The sequence below is a fragment of the Natator depressus genome, chromosome 7 (assembly GCF_965152275.1).
Source record: "Natator depressus isolate rNatDep1 chromosome 7, rNatDep2.hap1, whole genome shotgun sequence".
Classification (NCBI taxonomy): domain Eukaryota; kingdom Metazoa; phylum Chordata; order Testudines; family Cheloniidae; genus Natator; species Natator depressus.
The window spans coordinates 66,352,401-66,371,031 of NC_134240.1; the positions used below are offsets into that span (position 1 = coordinate 66,352,401).

The window sequence follows — 18,631 nt, forward strand, 5'->3', positions numbered from 1 at the left end:
GGCCTGGCTCATAATAAAGGGGAATTTAATGAAATTCAAATGCAAGTGAACAAACAGCATGTAATTAACCCATGGGATTGTTTCAAGGTCTTAATGAGGTAAATAGATTATTATGGTTTAAATAAAGGATTAGACATGTATGAATTAAAATAGACGCTAAAATTACATCAGATAGGATAACAATTACAAGGGTTTGCGATCCTCAAGTGGTCAGAAATTTCCCCCATGACACTGGTATTACAAGTATATAATTAATTATAGGTTTTGTTCTTGCTTTTCTCTGAAGGATCCAGCATTAGCCATTGTCAGATCATTGGCCTGTTCAAAGACAGCAGTTCCTAGGCGAACTTTAAATGCAATTAATAATCTTATGCAGAGTATACACACTGTGTCTGTGGTGTCAGTCTACATTTTGCCCATGTGGTACATCTCTATCAGTCTTGTTATGCAGTAATGAATTTAGCCCCGAGAATGAAATTATGAAGTGTTGTGCTAAACCAAAAGGAAATAAGAATGATCAATCGTATCAGAAGTTTAAGTAATATTAATGAGAACGGCAGTTTGTATATAGCTGACATAATTCTGCATTTCTACTAACAGATAAAAAATGTTCTCCTGTGTTTAATTATGCATTCCCATTAGGGTGACACATTTTTAATGGTACAAGTAATGAAATTAATGGACAGCAGGTTTAAAACAAATAAAAGGAAGTTCTTCTTCTCTCAGCGCACAATCAACCTGTGGAACTCCTTGCCTGAGGAGGCTGTGAAGGCTAGGACTATAACAGGGTTTAAAAGAGAACTGGATAAATTCATGGAGGTTAAGTCCACTAATGGCTATTAGCCAGGATGGGTAAGGAATGGTGTCCCTAGCCTCTGTTTGTCAGATGGTGGAGACGGATGGCAGGAGAGAGATCACTGATCATTACTTGTTAGATTCACTCCCTCTGGAGCACCTGGCATTGGCCACTGTTGGTAGACAGGATACTGGGCTGGATGGACCTTTGGTCTGACCCAGTATGGCCTTTCTTATGTTCTAAGTAGATTTGGAATAATAGTCTTATTTTCACTGGATTGCACCATTACGTTAGTAGAAGTAAACTCTTTGAGGCGATTGTATGTTTGTACAGTTTGTACAGTGCCTAGCAAATGGAGCCCAACTTAGTTGTGTCCTTTAGGAAGTACCACAATAAAAATGTTAAACAATAACAAAAGACTGCTGTGTGCAAAACCGAAATGGCATTTTGTGAGGCAGAGCTGATGTAGCCTGTTAATTTGGAGTGATATATACACACACTGTGCTCTCTGATGGTTACTTTAATTCTTGTTCTTGTTCCTTGCTGAAATAAGTCATTCAGTTTGGAAGTATCTGGTTACTCTTTGTGTATGGAAAACAGAACATTAGTATGCTGTTAGGCCATATGTTAGCACAACTAAGGTGAGATGTGGTTCTGGCTGTTAATGCCCTATTGGGTCAGTATGGCTATATGTTGATTAATGTTATTCCACTGCTATCTCCTGACAACTGTGGAATTAAGGTGCTGCTATGGTCAGAAAAGTAATTCTGGTTCAAAATGTCATTTGATGGTACTTTTTTCCAGCTTCCTACATTTCTTTTCAGCTAGATCAAGGCAGCTTACTCATGAGCAATTTTACTCCTGACTTCATGCCCTTAGAGTAAAGAGTAAAGTTAACCCCACTGACAAAATTACCTTTTTTTGGGTGATCCATACAAGCAATAGCCTGGATTCCATGGAGAATTTGTTTACACAATAAATTTATTTTCGGTCCAAGGGAGTAAATTCCTAACATCTGGAAGAAAATGGTATCCAACAAGACGAGTCAGTAACCAGCTGGCTGATTCTGTACCAGTGCAACAGCTGTCATAGACAGCAATGGAACAAGCCAGAAGGTCAAAGACATGGCTTGATAGGAGGCCAACCAGGAAGAAACCATGGACACAGATGCCACTACAAGAGGATAAGGGGAGAAAATGAATATTCAGAGCTTGGCATCTGGACTGTGATGCTGCCAAGAATGCCAAATGAGCGGCTGTGAGGACTGGATCTACTGCTGGAGCACTAGGACAAGCAACATAAATGGCAGCAAAATCCAATGCACTAGCAAGAAGAGAAGGTAGGATCAAGTGCCTCTGGGAAATTTGCTTTACAACTACCTTCTTATGTAAAAAGGCAATTTTAATATTTTTTCAAAAACAGAATTCGAGTGACAGTCCAGGAAATCCTCTGGAGCAGTGTCAGGGTGGGTTCTGTCAGTGTGATACGTTGTATTGATTTTCCGTGGTGAGGTTTGCGCCACACAAGCCTCTCATGCTGCCCCATGTCCCAGCTCTCCTGTGATGGTCCATAGGGATTTCATGGCAGCAGCACAGGAAGGAGGAGTGGAGGACCAGCAGTGAAACAATCGAGGAGTGAAAATCCTAAGACATGGGGAGCTTCACACAAAGCAAAAAGAAACCATCAAAAGAAGCGACATCACCTGTGACAAGCTTTGACACTGCCTAGATCCAACCAAACTGTGTGTGATAATTCATTATAATTTTTATTTGGGGAGCATCGGCAACACCTTTTACTACACAAATTCTTCCATCTGTTCTTTTACAGAGCTCGAATGCCTTATTTGTACACAGTGATATAAAAACATTGAGAAGACTTATCCTGCCCCAAAGAGATTCAAATCTAATTGGGACAGATAGGTATGTGAAATAACAGTGCAAGACTGAATGGAGACCTTCTCTGTGGGCAGCTGGCATTGGAACTCAATGGATTGTAAGAAACAAAGAGCAGGTGGCCAACCCGTGGAATTGTGGCTGTTCCAAGCAGAAAGGACCAAATGCTGAAACGTGTGCATGGGAGAAGACAAAAAGAGACTTCGGAGCATATGAAACAAGCAGCGGCACTGGAGCAGAGGGGATGGAAGAAGAGAAAGGTAGGTGGGAACAGTCGTAACAAGCTTTGAAGTTGAGAACAACTAGTTTGTATTTGACACTAGGAAAGGGATAGAAAATAAGACACAATTTCACAGTGCCACTATATAAATCCAGGGTACCTCCATACCTTGAATTCTGCAAGCAGTTCTCATCTTTCCATCACAAAACAGATACATTCGTAATGGAAAAGGTAAAGAAAAAGGCAACAAAATGAACAACTTCCATATAAGGAGAGATTAAAAAGACTAGAACTGCTCATCTTAGAAAAGAGACAACTAACAGAAGATATGATGGAGGTCTATAAAATCATGAATGGTGTGGAGAAAGTGTATAAGGAAGTGTTATTTACACTTCACATAACACAAGAACTAGGGGTGACCCGATGAAAAGAGTAGGCATCAGGTTTAAAACAAACAAAAGAAAGGAGCTTATGCTCAAATAAATTGGTTAGTCTCTAAGGTGCCACAAGTACTCCTTTTCTTTTTGCAAACAAAAGAAAGTGCTTCTTCATACAATGCATAGTCAATCTTTGGAACTTGCTACCAGTGGATGTTGTGAAGGACAAAACTACAACTGAGTTAAAAAAAGAGCTAGGTAAGTTTATGGAGGATAGGTCCATCAGTGGCTGTTCACCAAGGTGGTCAGGGATTCAACCCATAAATCTCTGACTGGCAGAAGCTGGTATACTGGACAATGGGATGGATCACTCGAAAATGCCCTGTTCTTTTCATTCCCTCTGAAGCATCTGGCACCGGCCACTGTCAGAAGACAGGACACTGTCTGACCCAGTATAGCGTTCTTCTGTTCCAACTAATGGAAGTTAGGAGTGATTTTGTGTAACTACTTTCAGGCCAGGTCCTCAGCTGGTGTACATTGATTAATGAGACTATGCTCTTATTTTAATGAGACTATGCTAATATGGCTATATCACCAGTTGAAGATATGGCCCTTTGAGCTTTTAATTATGTTCATGTCAAGATGCCCTTTTCCATTATAGGTCACAATCAAACATTTAACAAGTGGTAGTGATAGGAATGAGCAGGGGGTTAGGATGCTAAACCCATACTGCAGATAAGAAGCACTGAACAGATACTGAGATTTTTGCATCATCAACAATCTTGTCAACAACAACAACAATTTATTTTTTTTAAAAGACAAATACTGACTGAAGCAGAGCACTGGCCATTATTTTTCCTTTATGGGCCAGTACCTCTGGATGTTGATTCCAAACAGCTGGTGCTATTAAGGCTTGCTGCATACCTTCTTCTTAAAAAAGGGAATTCTGAGTGATAGGGATGTATCCCTCGAATGACATTTTGAAGTGTGGTGACTTTTCAGTGAAAGAACAGACGCTGGAGTATAGTAAATTTGGTTCCTCTACTTGAATAAACTAGCATTTGCACAGCACACTTTGAATAGGGGACGTACCCAGTAATACCACAAAGTACTTGGACTAGAACTGAGTGAAATTTTTTCAACTGAAACATTTTCCAGCAAAAAATGCAGCTTCAGTGACACTGAAACATTTCACGAATTTGTATTAATTTTAGTGAATTGTTTCAGTCAAAGTGCCCCCCCTCCAAAAAAAAGAAACATTTTGTTCTGACATTTTCCAGAAGAAACATTTTTGATTTTAGCATTCAAAATTATTTTTGATTTTCAAATTTCCTTTCGATTTATTTTTAAAAAATTTAAAATGTAATAACTTGCTTTAAATTGAAATGAGACATTTGATTTTGGGTGGAACAAAATGTTTTGTTTGACCTGAAATGATATTTTTTGCCCTTTTGATTAGCTGAAACATTAGACAAAAATCATTTTTGGTTTGACCCAAATGATTTTTTGAAATTGCCAGTGAACTGAAAAATCCGTTATCCATCCAGCTCTAATTTCACAAGAGAATTTCCCAAGTAGTTCAGCCCAGTAGTCTGTGTCTTGTAGAGTATGTCTACACTGCCATGCCAGCTGACTTGGGCTAGGGCTGTGGGGTTATAACATTGCAGTGTAGGCGCTCGGCTCGGGGACCCTCCCCACTCTTGGGGTCCAAGAGTCCAGGCTCCAGTCTGAGCCCAAATGCCTACATTGCAATTTTATAGCCCCACAGCCCAAGCCTTGCGAGCCTGAGTTAGCCAACACAGGGTCAGCTGTGGGCGTTTTACTTCAGTGTAGACATGGCCAATGTTAAATGATTCAGAGCACCGCACAAATCCCTTATATTACTCTGATCCTACACTGTTGAAGTCAATAGGAATTTTCTCACTGACTTCAATGAGCACAGGTTCAGGCCCACTGAACCTAATTGCCCCATGGGAGGAGGAACAGATTTCATCCTCACTCTATCTGCTTATGTCTTGAATGAAGCATGAAGCTTGTCAGCATGAAGACTGAAAGCACTTGCAAAGCTACTGAAACTGCAGATCACTTTAATCCCTTCACAATTTTATTAAGATGATGACCCCTCTATCAGAATGGCATAGCAAAGATTAAAAAATGACAGCTGTGATTACAGGTCCATATGCTTCGGCATGAGGGGAGGCTTCTTCAACTCCATCAAATATGGTGATTTATAAATCTCACGCTATTTTAAAAACAAGAACTGGACCAGGAAGGAAGAAAAGGACAAAACCTGGCTTCAGGGTCCGGTGTTCTATGTATTGCTTGCATCTTCTATGTATCCTACAAGTTGTTCTATGTATCCCATGTAGTCCACAGATCTTAATGCACTTTGCCAATATTTAATTAATTTAAGCCTAACAACATTTGTAGGAGGTAAGCAGATCAGGAAACTGAGGCACAAAAAAGTTTTAGTTCCTTGCCCAAAGTCACGCAGTAGATTGGTGTCTGAGCCAACAATGCAATTCCAAAATACTAGCTCCCAGTCCTGGTTTTTGAATCAGCAGACCAAACTTAAGATGGGTTTAATAATGTGAAACTATTTATAACAGTGGTATTTTAGAGTGTGTGTGTGTGTGTGTATGCAAGCAATTAAATAATAAAAAGCAACTGAATAGTCCTACAGCCATAAAAACATTTTACTGTCTGTATTTCATGGCCTGTTCAGTATCTACTTGTATGGAAATGTGTTAAAATTCTTAGGGTTCAATTTTCAACAGCCCAGAGCCAGTCACAAGTGTACTCACATTTGCCTTTTAGGTGACTGACTGACCATTTGCAAACTGCTGATTTGTACGTTCGAACATAGTAACTGTAACTGTAACTGTGTGTGCAGATAGAATGCACATTTAGATCACAGCCTTGGAATATGGGTTTTTTAAAAAAATCAGGTCCTAAATGTTTAGATTTACTAATTTTTTAATTAAAAAAATAAAACAACAAATTGTTTACGAACCTCTTGAAAACTATTGGATTATTTGGATCAGAGGATTAGTAACTGGATATACGTTGTTGTCCACAAAGTATTAAGGACCTTAATCAAGGACCCACTACACAGCTTCAGATCCCTATTACCCTTCCTGATGTGTAGTCTGCCACATATCCTGGATGCCCCTTTGACAACTGACTACTCTAAGTCATGTATGGGGATGATAGTAGGAAGCATGTTGAACGGATGCAGTCCATGTGAGCTGTCTTTTGCTGCTTGTTCTGCGTTTAAAACACTTACATACGAGTCATTTATAACCTCTTGTTAGGAACCAGAGCTCTCCCTATTTTTGTTCAAACAATTCTGAGGCTCAACTTGGATTTGAAAATCCAATTAGGTGCCTAGATGCATCTTTGGATGCCTAAATACCATTAAAAATCTGGCCCAAAGAGACTGTGCCTGTGTAACTGGGCCTGAGTCTCTTCCATGACATCACAGGCTGCTAACGGTGGAGTGTCTAACCTCATTTGTATTGGATCAGTTTTCCTTTTTACCTATTGCATATATCATATGTCTGAACAATTCTACTATGGTTGGACAGCTGGTAATTTGATTTGCTCTTCAAATTTTACGGATTCACAGTCATTAGCTTGTTCTACTTCTTTTACAGAAATGTCTTCTCTCCTCACTAGATAGTTCCACATTCTGCCTAAACCTTATATAGCTCTTCGTATCACACAGTGCTCTATGCCTTGTTTAGACTCGGCCAAGATGTGAATTACATCTGCAGCAAACCACCTCCCTGGGAGTGTGTTAAATAATTGCCATTTTTCCATTTACAAAAATGTTCCCCAAAATTATAAAATCTCCATCACGTTTCCCCTTGAGGTATCTTGCATTTACTCCAAATTGGCTATCTTAAAGTAAGAAACTGTGGTGTTGCGTCTTTGGATACTTGCTCTAATAAGTATTTCACGTCTAATTATATTGGAATAACTAGATCCTAGATCTTGATCAGTGTCAACTGTGGTTTTCATACTTGACTTACTTCCAAGAATGAGGCCAGGAGTAGCCTCGGATTCTGTCTGGCTGCATAAGGAAACAATTCTGCACGAACACTAGCAATGTATTTTTTACATAGTCAGTATCCTATTCGATATCAAAGTAATCAGAATCTTCTAATATCAATGTTTTGGGCTCATGAGGAAATGATTTTACATGTAAGAGACCTGTGTGAACTGAATTCTCAAATGTGGGAGGTACAATATAGAATTTCCAGTCTCCCCTAACCAACTTAAGTGTTCGTTTCTACTGGGTCAAGCAAATTTAATTTCCAAGTCCGGCGAGTGGTTTTCCTACATACGCAAGTTTCATCAGAAAATATTCATAGCATTTCTTTCTGCAGCTTTGATATAATCTCACTGCCACTGCAGCTCCATTTTCTCAACCCTTCTCTAAATTAGATCTGTGTCTAATCACACTTGAAAACTGTAATTCTCTGTCAGTGGACTATGTGTTGCATACTCCTAGCATTCGTACAGGATGGAAGTGTAGTGTGATGAGTGGAAGTGAAGGAGAGTAACATTTCAGGAGGCTTTCATGGGATGCTATTTTGATGGGATGCTGGGGGCTCACAAATATGAGTTGGGACCAGGCTGCTATTGCTGTCTCTAGAATCTCAGCATCTTTTACTAAAGCTCTCTTTCCTACAACTCTGCTTGCTTGCCGCATCACTTATTAATACCAAAGCAAGACACCTTTTTCTTTACACCCAGGCTGTGTTGCTTTACTGTGTCACTGTCACTGTGTTAACCCCAGGGTATAGTATGTTGGGCTCATCTCTGTGTTTGTCTCCTTCACTAATCTTAAAACATTGTCCAGATGAATTGACATGGAAATGAGAATGTCATGTTCCTTAACGATGGTGTAAATCAGGAATAACTTCACTGGTGTCAGTGAAGTTAAACAGGAATAAAATTGGTGTAAGAGAGTGGAGAATCACTAATATTAGGAGGCCTGTTATTGTTAAACTTTATGCTTTACCATAGCATCTAAAGGTCCTACTCAGGGTTGGGACCCCATTGTGCTGGTTGCTGTACAGAGACAGACCTGTACTTCTGATCTGGAGACATTTTCCAATGAAAAGAAGGGTACCCAAATTTTGAAACCCTGAGACAATGATAGGCAAGCTAGTCAAGACCGCGAGCAAAGGATGTCAGACTAGATGGTCCGGTGGTCCCCTCTGGCCTTAAACTCTATGACACAGAATCTTGCTTGATAGAACTTGGCATAAAACCCACGATAATATTTGCTTACACTTGTGCTGCAAATCCTTTCCTAGATGAATAGAAATCGCTTGTTTGTGTTCACTAGGAACAGAAACCTGCAGCTGATCAGACTTGTCTGTACACTGTTACCCCAAGTTACATTTTGGGCCTACCCTGATTTAAAAGTCAGATTGAAATTCTCTTGATTTCATGCCTGTATCTCCAGTGGCACGCTGCCCACGCTACCCTACCTGTTTGTGAGGATAAACATTGATGTGACACTTGATACATTCTTGTCCCATGTTAGCCCAGGAGTTTCCACTCATCCATTTTCTCTTGCACTTAGGGCACTTGTATTCACCAAAGCAGCGTTTCTTGCCTTGGTACGGGGTCAGACCCTCTCCTTTTGGACGAGCCTAAATTACAAAAAGGAAAAATAAGTAGTAATGATGGGAGAACAAATCAATAGAAAATAACATTTAACCAGGAAGTTCATATAAGTTGGACCCAGTCCTCCCCACCCCCACAAATGGTTAGTGATACACAAAACTTCAATTTCACCAGTTTTGAGGGAGCTAATAGAGATGCAGGGCTCACCAGATAGCTCCAAAATGACATTAAAAGGACATTTAGAATTCTGTGTACAGCATCTTCTGCAGTTACTGCTCTGATATCAATATCTATCCCATTACAGCAGGATAGTGTCTGATGATACTCCATCAACTTTTCAATCCAATCTTCAGTTTTCTCTTAGGAAACACAATAAATCAAACCAAACCACACTTATGATTCTTCTGTACAGTGCATCCTCCATGTTACGATAATAATAATACTTTGCATAGCCTCAGCACCTTGCATCCACAGATACCAGAGCACTTCCAAAACAATTGAGAGAGAGAGAGAGAGAGGATTGCTCCCATTTTATTGACAGGTAAACTGAGGCACAAAAGCTAAGTGAATCACCCAAATTCATGCAATGAGACCATAGCAAAGCTGAAGCTCCATGAATCTGAACTCCCAGATAGCTGCTCTTAACTGCTAGTCAGCATTGTTTATTCAAAGTATGTCATATATCTTAAGCGCTTACACAGTACCTGTCACAGAAGTTTCAAAAATGAGTGCCTAAACTTAGGCTCCTAACTTTGGCACCTAAATAAATTGCCTTATTTTTTTCAAAAGCACTGAGCACCCAGCAGCTCTTACGGATGGTGCCCTAAATGGGCTTCAATCTTCAGAGGGCTGCTGGGCTTCCATTCCTATTTGACTCATGACCTCTCTTCTGACTCTAAGAACAAGGGTGTCAATTATTACATTGAAATGCATAATTTATCTATGAGGAACTGGATTGGGACTTATTTCATACTAGCCAGCAAATTGTCAGCAGTGGGTAATCTGAACTTACTACGAGCCATAGATGGGATTCGGATAGGTGACCTAGCAGTGAAAGCGGGAGGGACCTAGCAGTGAAAGGTCCCTCCCGCTAGGCTGGGGGAGGGGCCTTTAGCAGTTGGTGGGCTTGCCCACCCACTTCCCGGGATTTTCCAATAAGACCTAGCAGTGAAAGGCTCCATATCCCATTATTAAACCCTGGTCCATTCCCCATTGCTGTATTTATTTGCTAGCTGTAGTTAGGAAAGTTTTTCAATTTTGTTTGATAGTCTGTATTCGTTTGTAAGTCTGTCTTACAGTGCCCCTAAAGGAAATCCTTTAGGTAATTAATTGGCTCTCACAATAAGTTGCTAAATTGGTTAGGATTTGTTCAATGGCAGATCACTCTAAATAATATAATTAGTGGCGTAAAGCATCGTAGGGGGATTCTCTGATAACTGTTAATATGTTAGGTCATAAATTACATTATTTCCCTTAAAAAGAAAAGGAGTACTTGTGGCACCTTAGAGACTAACCAATTTATTTGAGCATGAGCTTTCGTGAGCTACAGCTCACTTCATCGGATGCATACTGTGAAACCTGTCATTATTTCCCTTGATTACCCTCCTGAGTATATTTCCTTCATTTCATGACTCACAAGGAAGGGCAGAAAGTAATGATTGAAATGCCCATCATCTAGAAAGTATTGAGATCCACATGGTTTCCATTTTAGATTTTCATTCTCCTACCCCAAATCCTGGAAACAGTGAATCATGTTTTTCTCTGTGGGACTGACATGTTTTTTCTCTGTGTAGCCTGATAACTACATCATTGCCTCTCATAATAATGTTTACTCTTTTGCGTAACCTTTTAAGGTTGCTTAACATCCTCTGATGGATTCTAACAGCCACAGAGTAACTTGAATGCTTTTAGGCAACACACATCCCAGTAAAGAAAATTTGTACTTAGTAAAAATAAAACTTCAGCTGTGTACAGAATCTGTTTGCTTCTGGTCTCATCAGTAGAAATCCTGCAGAACTTAGATGCTGATGAACTCTGATCTGGTGTGGGTTTTCTTCCACATGACTGAATATTAAGCCTTCTTGTATGTTACAATATTGCGAAAATGTGACAATGTTAAATACGCTATTACTTAGGATGGTTTTAAGTATTCTCAGCAAGATTTAGGAGTATAAAAATGCATGCACACTAGAGTACATCCATATGATCAATACTCTATAGGATTCCATGGCTTTTTTTTCCTCCTCCTAAACTGTTCCTTCACTAAATACATTAATTTGTTATATCATTGTTGGATGGATGGATGGAGATTCTAGTTTAAAAACGTACTGAAACTTGGGATTCATAACCTTAAGTATCCAAACCATGCATATATAATGTCCAGTAGCTAGAATCTATGTGATTGATATGCTGCAAATATTTACAGAAAACTTTCAATTGCAGGTTTCATGTAGTGCAGCATTCTTTCTATTTTATTATAATCTATTTATGTCCATTGTTGCAATTTACAAGTGAAAACTACACTTAATTTATATGTAATCCAATAAAGTAGTACGGTAGATCACAATATAAAAATATGATGGTCTCATCCTAAATGCCTGTTTATTCTTATCATGAAACCACCATTCACTCTAGTGCATTTCATAATTGCTGTTACAGCAAGGTCCAGGACTAGAACCGTAGATGGTCTTGAAGATTAGGATGGACATGTATTGGTGTGTGGGGAACCCTGAACAACACTTGTCTGCGTTGTGGCTGGGTCAAGTCAGTTCCATTAGTAGTTGTTTTTTATTCTGAGAAGCACTACAATTCAAATCATACCAGTTTAAACAGGAGAAGGAAGCTGTGCTCAGTGCAAGTGTCCAAAAGGGAACTCTGCTGCTTCAAACCTTGCAATCTCCAGCAAACCTTCATTGTATTAGGGAAGAATCAGAGGCTGTCTACACTTTACCACAGTTACCCTGCTTGGTATTAAGTGTCATATGCAGCTGGGCTCCCCACCTTCAAGCTGGTGTTGTAAATGGTTGTCCTGCTGGTCTGCATCTGCTGTAAGAAAGTTCGTTCAACCCCACATGCTAACAGGAGTTAATCACACATCTGATGGGAGGTACTGAACACAGTTTGGACCTCCCCACACCAATTACCAAGTCCTAGATATACCCAGGTGACAGGTTCGGTCACAGAGACCCCCCTTGGGACTGTCACCTGACATGCTGGAATTACCTCTGAGCCCGTTTTCCCTGCCAGCTTGGGACTCCAGAACCCTGCCTTGTTGAGCCAGACATGCTAGGCTGCTGCAACACAGACCCAGGTCTGGTCCATGCCCCCAAAGCTGCAGACTTTAACCAAAAACTGCTCAGCAGCTCACCTATCTTCAGTTCCCAATGGGATCCAAACTCCAAATAAATCTTTTTTATTCTGTATAAAGCTTATAAAGGGTAAACTCATAAATTGTCTGCCCTCTATAACACTGATAGAGAGATATGCACAGCTGTTTGCTCCCCCAGGTATTAACTCTGGGTTAATTAATAAACAAAAGTGATTTTATTAAATATAAAAAGTAGGATTTAAGTGGTTCCAAGTAATAACAGACAGAACAAAGTAAGTTACCAAGCAAAATAAAACAAAACACACAAGTCTAGGCCTAATACATTAAGAAACTGAATACAGGTAAATCTCACCCTCAGCGATGTTCCAATAAGCTTCTTTCACAGACTAGACTCCTTCCTAGTCTGGGCCCAATCCTTTCCCCTGGTACAGTCCTTGTTAGTTCCAGCAGGCATCTTAGGTGAAAAGCAGGAGCTTTCTCATGACTGGGACCCCCCTTTTTCTCTTCCACCCCCTTTTTATAGCTTTGGCACAAGGCGGGAATCTTTTGTCTCTCTGGATCCCCACTCCTCCTTCTAAATGGAAAAGCACCAGGTTTCAGATGGATTTCACCATTCTTCCTGGGCTGGTTTACATGAACAGTGGAAGGCTTGCAAGTCAACAGAGCCATTTACAACCAATTGTCCTAGTCAGTGGGAGTCATCAATCATCAATGGCTCACACTTTGCATAATTACAATAGTATTTCAGCGTTATACTTTATATTTCTAACTTCAGATACAAGAATGATACACACATACAAATAGGATGAACACACTCAGTAGATTATAAGCTTTGTAATGATACCTTACAAGAGACCTTTTGCATAAAGCATATTCCAGTTACATCATATTTACACTCATAAGCATATTTCTATAAAACATTATGGACTGCAACATCACACCCATGTTAAGTTCAGCACAACCCAGTTTGAGGGGTTGGGAATGAGGATGCAACAGTGTTTGATAACTTATGTTGAATATGGCACAGTCTGTAGTGTGTCAGAATAAATACAGTAGCATAAGGCCATCTCCTCAATCAGAACAGAATGATGCTAGCTGTTGTCCAGTATGGTCCTGCAAGGATGGTTTCTATGTACAATAATTATGAATGGTGCCAAGATGGATATTTTTTAATCAACTTTTTTTTAAGTTACTCACTGGCTTGTGCAGAATGTTTCCTAATGGTTTGAATCCATGATCAGTACAGTTACAAACTGTGTGACAACAACAGCGTTAGACTGTAACTAGGTTTGAAAATAGTATCACAGGCCATGACTATATGGCCTTCACCTGTATTGTTCCTAATGCCAGAAAGCCACGGTATTGAGACTCTCAGGACGGTAAAGAATTAGAGGCTAAAGCAACAATTCAGGAATGATAGCAATAGTGTTTTTCTAGTTTTGAAAGGCTGAAGACTAGAGAGAGCAATTTTGTCTGTCATTTTTGGACAGGCTGTGTGGGAAATTTACAACATCTGCCTCTCCCAACATAGGGTTTCATTAAATTACAAACTCAACAGACAAACCAAAGCAATCTTTAAATAGCATGTCTGCATGGTGCTTGTGTCAAAACTAGTACTGGACTATCCTGCTAGATGTATTCAGTTATGCATTGACATCTGATGTTTTTGTGTTTCCTCAACTTTCAAGTATATGTTGTAGTAATGCCAGTAAATCCTTAACTATATTTAAATCCAGGCTCATGATGGAAGATAACACACACAATGAATATTCTAACTAATACAGAAAGCTTAAAATGCAGCTCTGTGCTGAAAAGCAACTTTGCAAAAAATTTCGTTGTGGGGTAGCATGTTTATTATGTCTCAGTGATTTTCATGGCAAAATACTCATATTGCAAGTAAACAGAGGCTTCTTCTGACTGCCATTCCTGCAAACTTTACCGTGGGCTCAGGGAAGTTTTGTTCTATCCTTCTCATGCATTATCACGTGTTATAAAGGTTCTGTGGGCTAAATTAAGGCATCAGTGACCCCATTGCCTGTGTGAAAGATCTGCTCCTATAGATGTATTTATAATTTTACTTTGTTTTTGAGGACTACTTCTGGAGCAGGCACCAGAATTAATACAACCAAACAAAATATTTCCCAGCATCCTGAGATACTACGGGGGAATGAAGAGAGATGGGGGCAAATATTTTATGTTCTAAGAATGCAAATTTGGCATGGAAGAGGTGGGAAGCCAAGGTTTTGATTGGTGGAATAATGTGGGTTTTGTGAAGGGGTTAACTTGTGAGGTATCTGTTACTTACTGCATACATGTATACTTTGCATCTAGAAAGAGAGATGTGATAAGAAGGGATAATGAAATATCATGGACTGTCCTGACGTGTGAAAGTTAAACATTTCCAGAGAGAAGTTCCCTTGGTCAAATGGCTCCACAGGACAATTGTGGGAGGGCAGCTATTTGAGAGTTGGGGAATGGTCTTGGTTGAGTATTAGGTTTTTTTTCCCCGAAGTACACTCAGTACAAAATACAAACATGTATTTAACTTTAAGGACAGTAGCATATAATGTGTGCATGTTAAGGCAAAGATGAAAAGATTGGATATACATGCTTTGAAAATATACGGTCAAATTCTCCAAAGATGATAGTTTCATTCCCAGAGGCGATTCAAACAGGTGTGGAAACACTTGCATATTTCCTGTGTAGCCACTAACTTTTGTCCACTGTTGCCTAATGGGAGTGACTTTTCTGTCATACCCTGTCAGAAGGGCATAGTGACCTATCAAAGGGTTGCTGTAATAGGGCAATCTGCCCATTTAAGGCCCTGTTTGATTACCAGTCCCATTCAGGAAGGGGTAGGGCTGCCTTTAAAGGGCTCAAAGAGTTCATCTGGAGGGGAGCTGGCTCCTAGGCCTGGCCCTGGAACATCAAGGGAGATATAGAGTGAAAGGCCTCTAAGCCCTTACAGTCTGCGTGGCATGGGGAATGGCTTTGTTTTGTGTTACTTAGTGAGTTTTGTGTTTGAATTAATAAAATCTGCCCCGAGGGAAGGGCCTGAGAGAGACTGAGGAGCGGCACTGAGGTTTTCCTGGGCTGCTGTTCTTTGTTATCCATTCATGTGATAGACATTCTGTTACCCTCCTGAGACATTTTACAAAGTTCCCAAATTAAGTTTACAGAATTAAAATGGGTCCATCACTCTGGGAAAGGGTTTGTTTTGCTTGTACAGTTTCTCAGTGTGCAGGTCCAAGTTGCTCTGCATGTATAATTGTATGTAGAAAAAGCAGGTGCTTGGCAGAAAACCTGAACTTGGCAACAACTTTGGGACTCCAACTCCCATGGCTGATGGAGATTGTGAGTGCTGTTTTATTTCAATGGTTGCACGTGTGAGCAGTTGGGAACAGTACATTCAGCATATTCCATCCTGCATAGTGCAGAAAGACAGGTAGGGGAACAGACGGACCACATAACTAGCCTGACCTTTTCTACCTGTAATATCTATGAAGAGAAGATTATCAGTGAACAACCTTGACTGCTTTTTACACATTTCTATTCTTTGGTGTTGCAATAATTTTTTGCTTCTGAGATCAGACAACAAAGGTAACCTGAATGAACTGAACTGACTGACAGCCAAGCTGTTAAAATAATCAGTTTACAGGGCTTCCCTGAAATCTGACTGGCAACTGTAACAGGAAAAAAACCTGAAATTGACACTACACCAGAATAGTAAATTTGCAGCAGTATTGTACAGAGAAGCTGTGTGTGTAATGAGAAATCACTGGACATCCAAGTGTAAATGGGTACTGGCATGCACCCAAAATTTAATCCTCTGATTCACAGTCTCCTCTGATAAAGAAGGAAGATGAAAATTAAATGAGGGGCAAGAAAATGATTCTGACAAAACAAAAGCAGCTACCATTTTTTGGGTCAGTTTGTTTGAACATCTTTATTTGGGACACTTAATTGGTTGGGTCCAGAGGACTTCATAGTACAGTTCAAGTCAATAGATTGCTGTGAATCTGCAGGCTCAGTGCACTCAAAATTCCTCATGGAAGTCAAAAGGAGTCCTTTGTGTAGAACTCTTTTGGGATGGGCCTAGGGTATCTTGTGAGATCTCTTCTGATCTAGAGGTTTCATAAATCATTTCTTTGTAGACTCAGCCAGGCCTTTTTTATTGAACATTAGAAACCCAAGTGAATTTTCTTCTAATTTCTTAACGTACTTTAATAACAAACCATATGCTATTTTTTTAAAATCTGGGCTAGTTTTTGAGGTTGGGATTTTCAAAGGAACTTAAGGAAGTCAGGCAGAGCTAACTTTCATTGAATTTCAGTGGCATCTCTACTTAGCCAGAGAATCTTACTACACGTAGACCTGGATATACTGCTCATGAGGAACTATAGTATGGATGTAATTGTGGCAGTAAGGTGCAGGTAATGGGGTCCATTGACTCTAAAATTAATACGGCACTTTATGAACAATAATTAACTAAGCCTCATGACACCCTTGCAATGTATGGTAGTATCTACATTTATAGACTGGGAAACATGAGAGATCAAAATGTTAACTTCAAAAGGAGCTTCTAATGAAGGGTTGTTCATATTTTAGGTAGCCAATTTTAGACACACTTCAGCTGTAGGAGTGAGGGCTCAGCATTCCTGAAAATCCTGCGGGGCCTACAGATAATCAGTCCCTTGGAAAATCAGGACTTCTGTGTCCATCGCTGGGCACCCAAAACACGGAGGCACTCCAATTTAGAGTCTACTTTGAAAATTTGGCCTCCGTGACTTATTCAAGGTCACCCAAATCAGAAACAGAACCAGGAAATGAACCCAGGAGTCTTGACTCTGGTGGTAATTTCCTGCTTTAATTGCTAGACTACATTTACATTTGTTTTATTTTTATTTTAACCTTTAAGCCATCACAACTCCTCTCTGTCAGTAATTTCAATTAGTTTGCTGGCAAAACTGCAGCATTCGCTGCAGGCATTTTGATATTGTTTTTTATGGATGTTTATAGTTTGATGCTGTCACAGATATTATTTTCCTCCCCGTATCTTCAGTTTCCTAAACGCTGCATCAAAGGAAATCTGGATGTTCAAACAAACAAGCCAGTTTTCTCTAGTTAGAAATAGACTTAAGCAGTTGTGACAGCAGCAGAGGCTCCATTCGAACACTCTCTGGCCTTCAGTTCTGCCCAAGCCAAGCTGAAGAGGTTGACAAAACAAATATGCAAATGCTCACAAACATGCACTTGTGTGGAGGCAAAACCCAAATGTGATGATCTTGATGGGATGCTAACCACCAAGAGAGAGAGCCTGGGACAGTCACTTCCAGGCCCTCTTGCTTGTTAGTACACACATTTCTTGTCTATGGGTTGCGCTGGGAGCAGGACAATTGAGTCAAACAGGAGGTTCCAAGAAATTGAATGCTCCCTCATGTCCAAGGGGCTTGCAAGCTCCTCACCCTTCCAGACCAGAGGAGTCTCTCAGCCACAGTCCAAAGGTAACATGTAAATGGCTCTACTCAAACAGATTCCACAGCTTTTCCTTAGCCAAGTACTAAGAAAGAGCAAGAAGAAACACACTTATGTGCTTCTCCTCATTGGACCTTCTTGGCTTTTCGAGCCCAAAGCCCCCTTCCACCGTTCAAACAGCAGGGTTTGACTTCCCTAGACAGCTGGCCTCCAGTTCGTTTCCCCCTCACGCTAGTTTCCTGTTACGCAATGGTTTGAACAGCATTTGCCCCATCCTGTGGCATTTATAGGGCACCAACAACTGTTACATCTAGGCACATAATAGTGTGAAGTTAAGCACAATGATCATCCACTTGGACTTTGCTCTTTCCATCCTGTGGTTCGTTCAGTAAACTTTACCTTCTCCTCTTTCTGCTTTTTGTCTATTATTGCAGACAGTTTTGTGCTAAAACACGGCCCCTGGCTTAACCTGGCTAAGTGTAGCTAGCACAGTGCCCCTGCCCATTATGGAGGTGGATTGTGTTGTTAACTGCGCTAGACACACACTCTTCTCCCCTTTCTCCCAGGTAGTCTGTAGCATGGTTTCTGCGTTTAGTTGTAAATGGTAAGTGTGGAATCCAATCCGTGCTACAGCTGTTAGACTATAACTGTATTTGAAAATAATTGAAGCCATAGCATGGACAAGGCCTGAGTATTTTCAGCTGTCTCCCATCTGGGTAGCTGGGAAGCTTGTCCCAGGCTTTAAACCCTGAATTTGATAAACAGACCTACTCCCTCCTAAATCTCCAAGTCTTTCCCCCAGTATCTGACTTTTTCCCCGTACAGGGTCTAAATACACCACCATGCCAACATTTCAAATATTATCTAATGTTGCCCACAGGGCTTGGCCGCATACATTTG

The 18,631-nt window shown here is 40.3% G+C and overlaps 1 protein-coding gene across 1 annotated transcript in view; it reads right to left on the bottom strand.

Moving 5' to 3' along the window:
* ZCCHC24 (zinc finger CCHC-type containing 24) overlaps positions 1 to 18,631 on the bottom strand; it is a 153,028-nt gene that overhangs the window by 12,043 nt on the left and 122,354 nt on the right. The window contains exon 3 of the mRNA XM_074958678.1: positions 8,790 to 8,954. Coding sequence (XP_074814779.1) covers positions 8,790 to 8,954 — 165 coding nt within the window. The remainder of the gene's footprint in view (positions 1 to 8,789; positions 8,955 to 18,631) is intronic.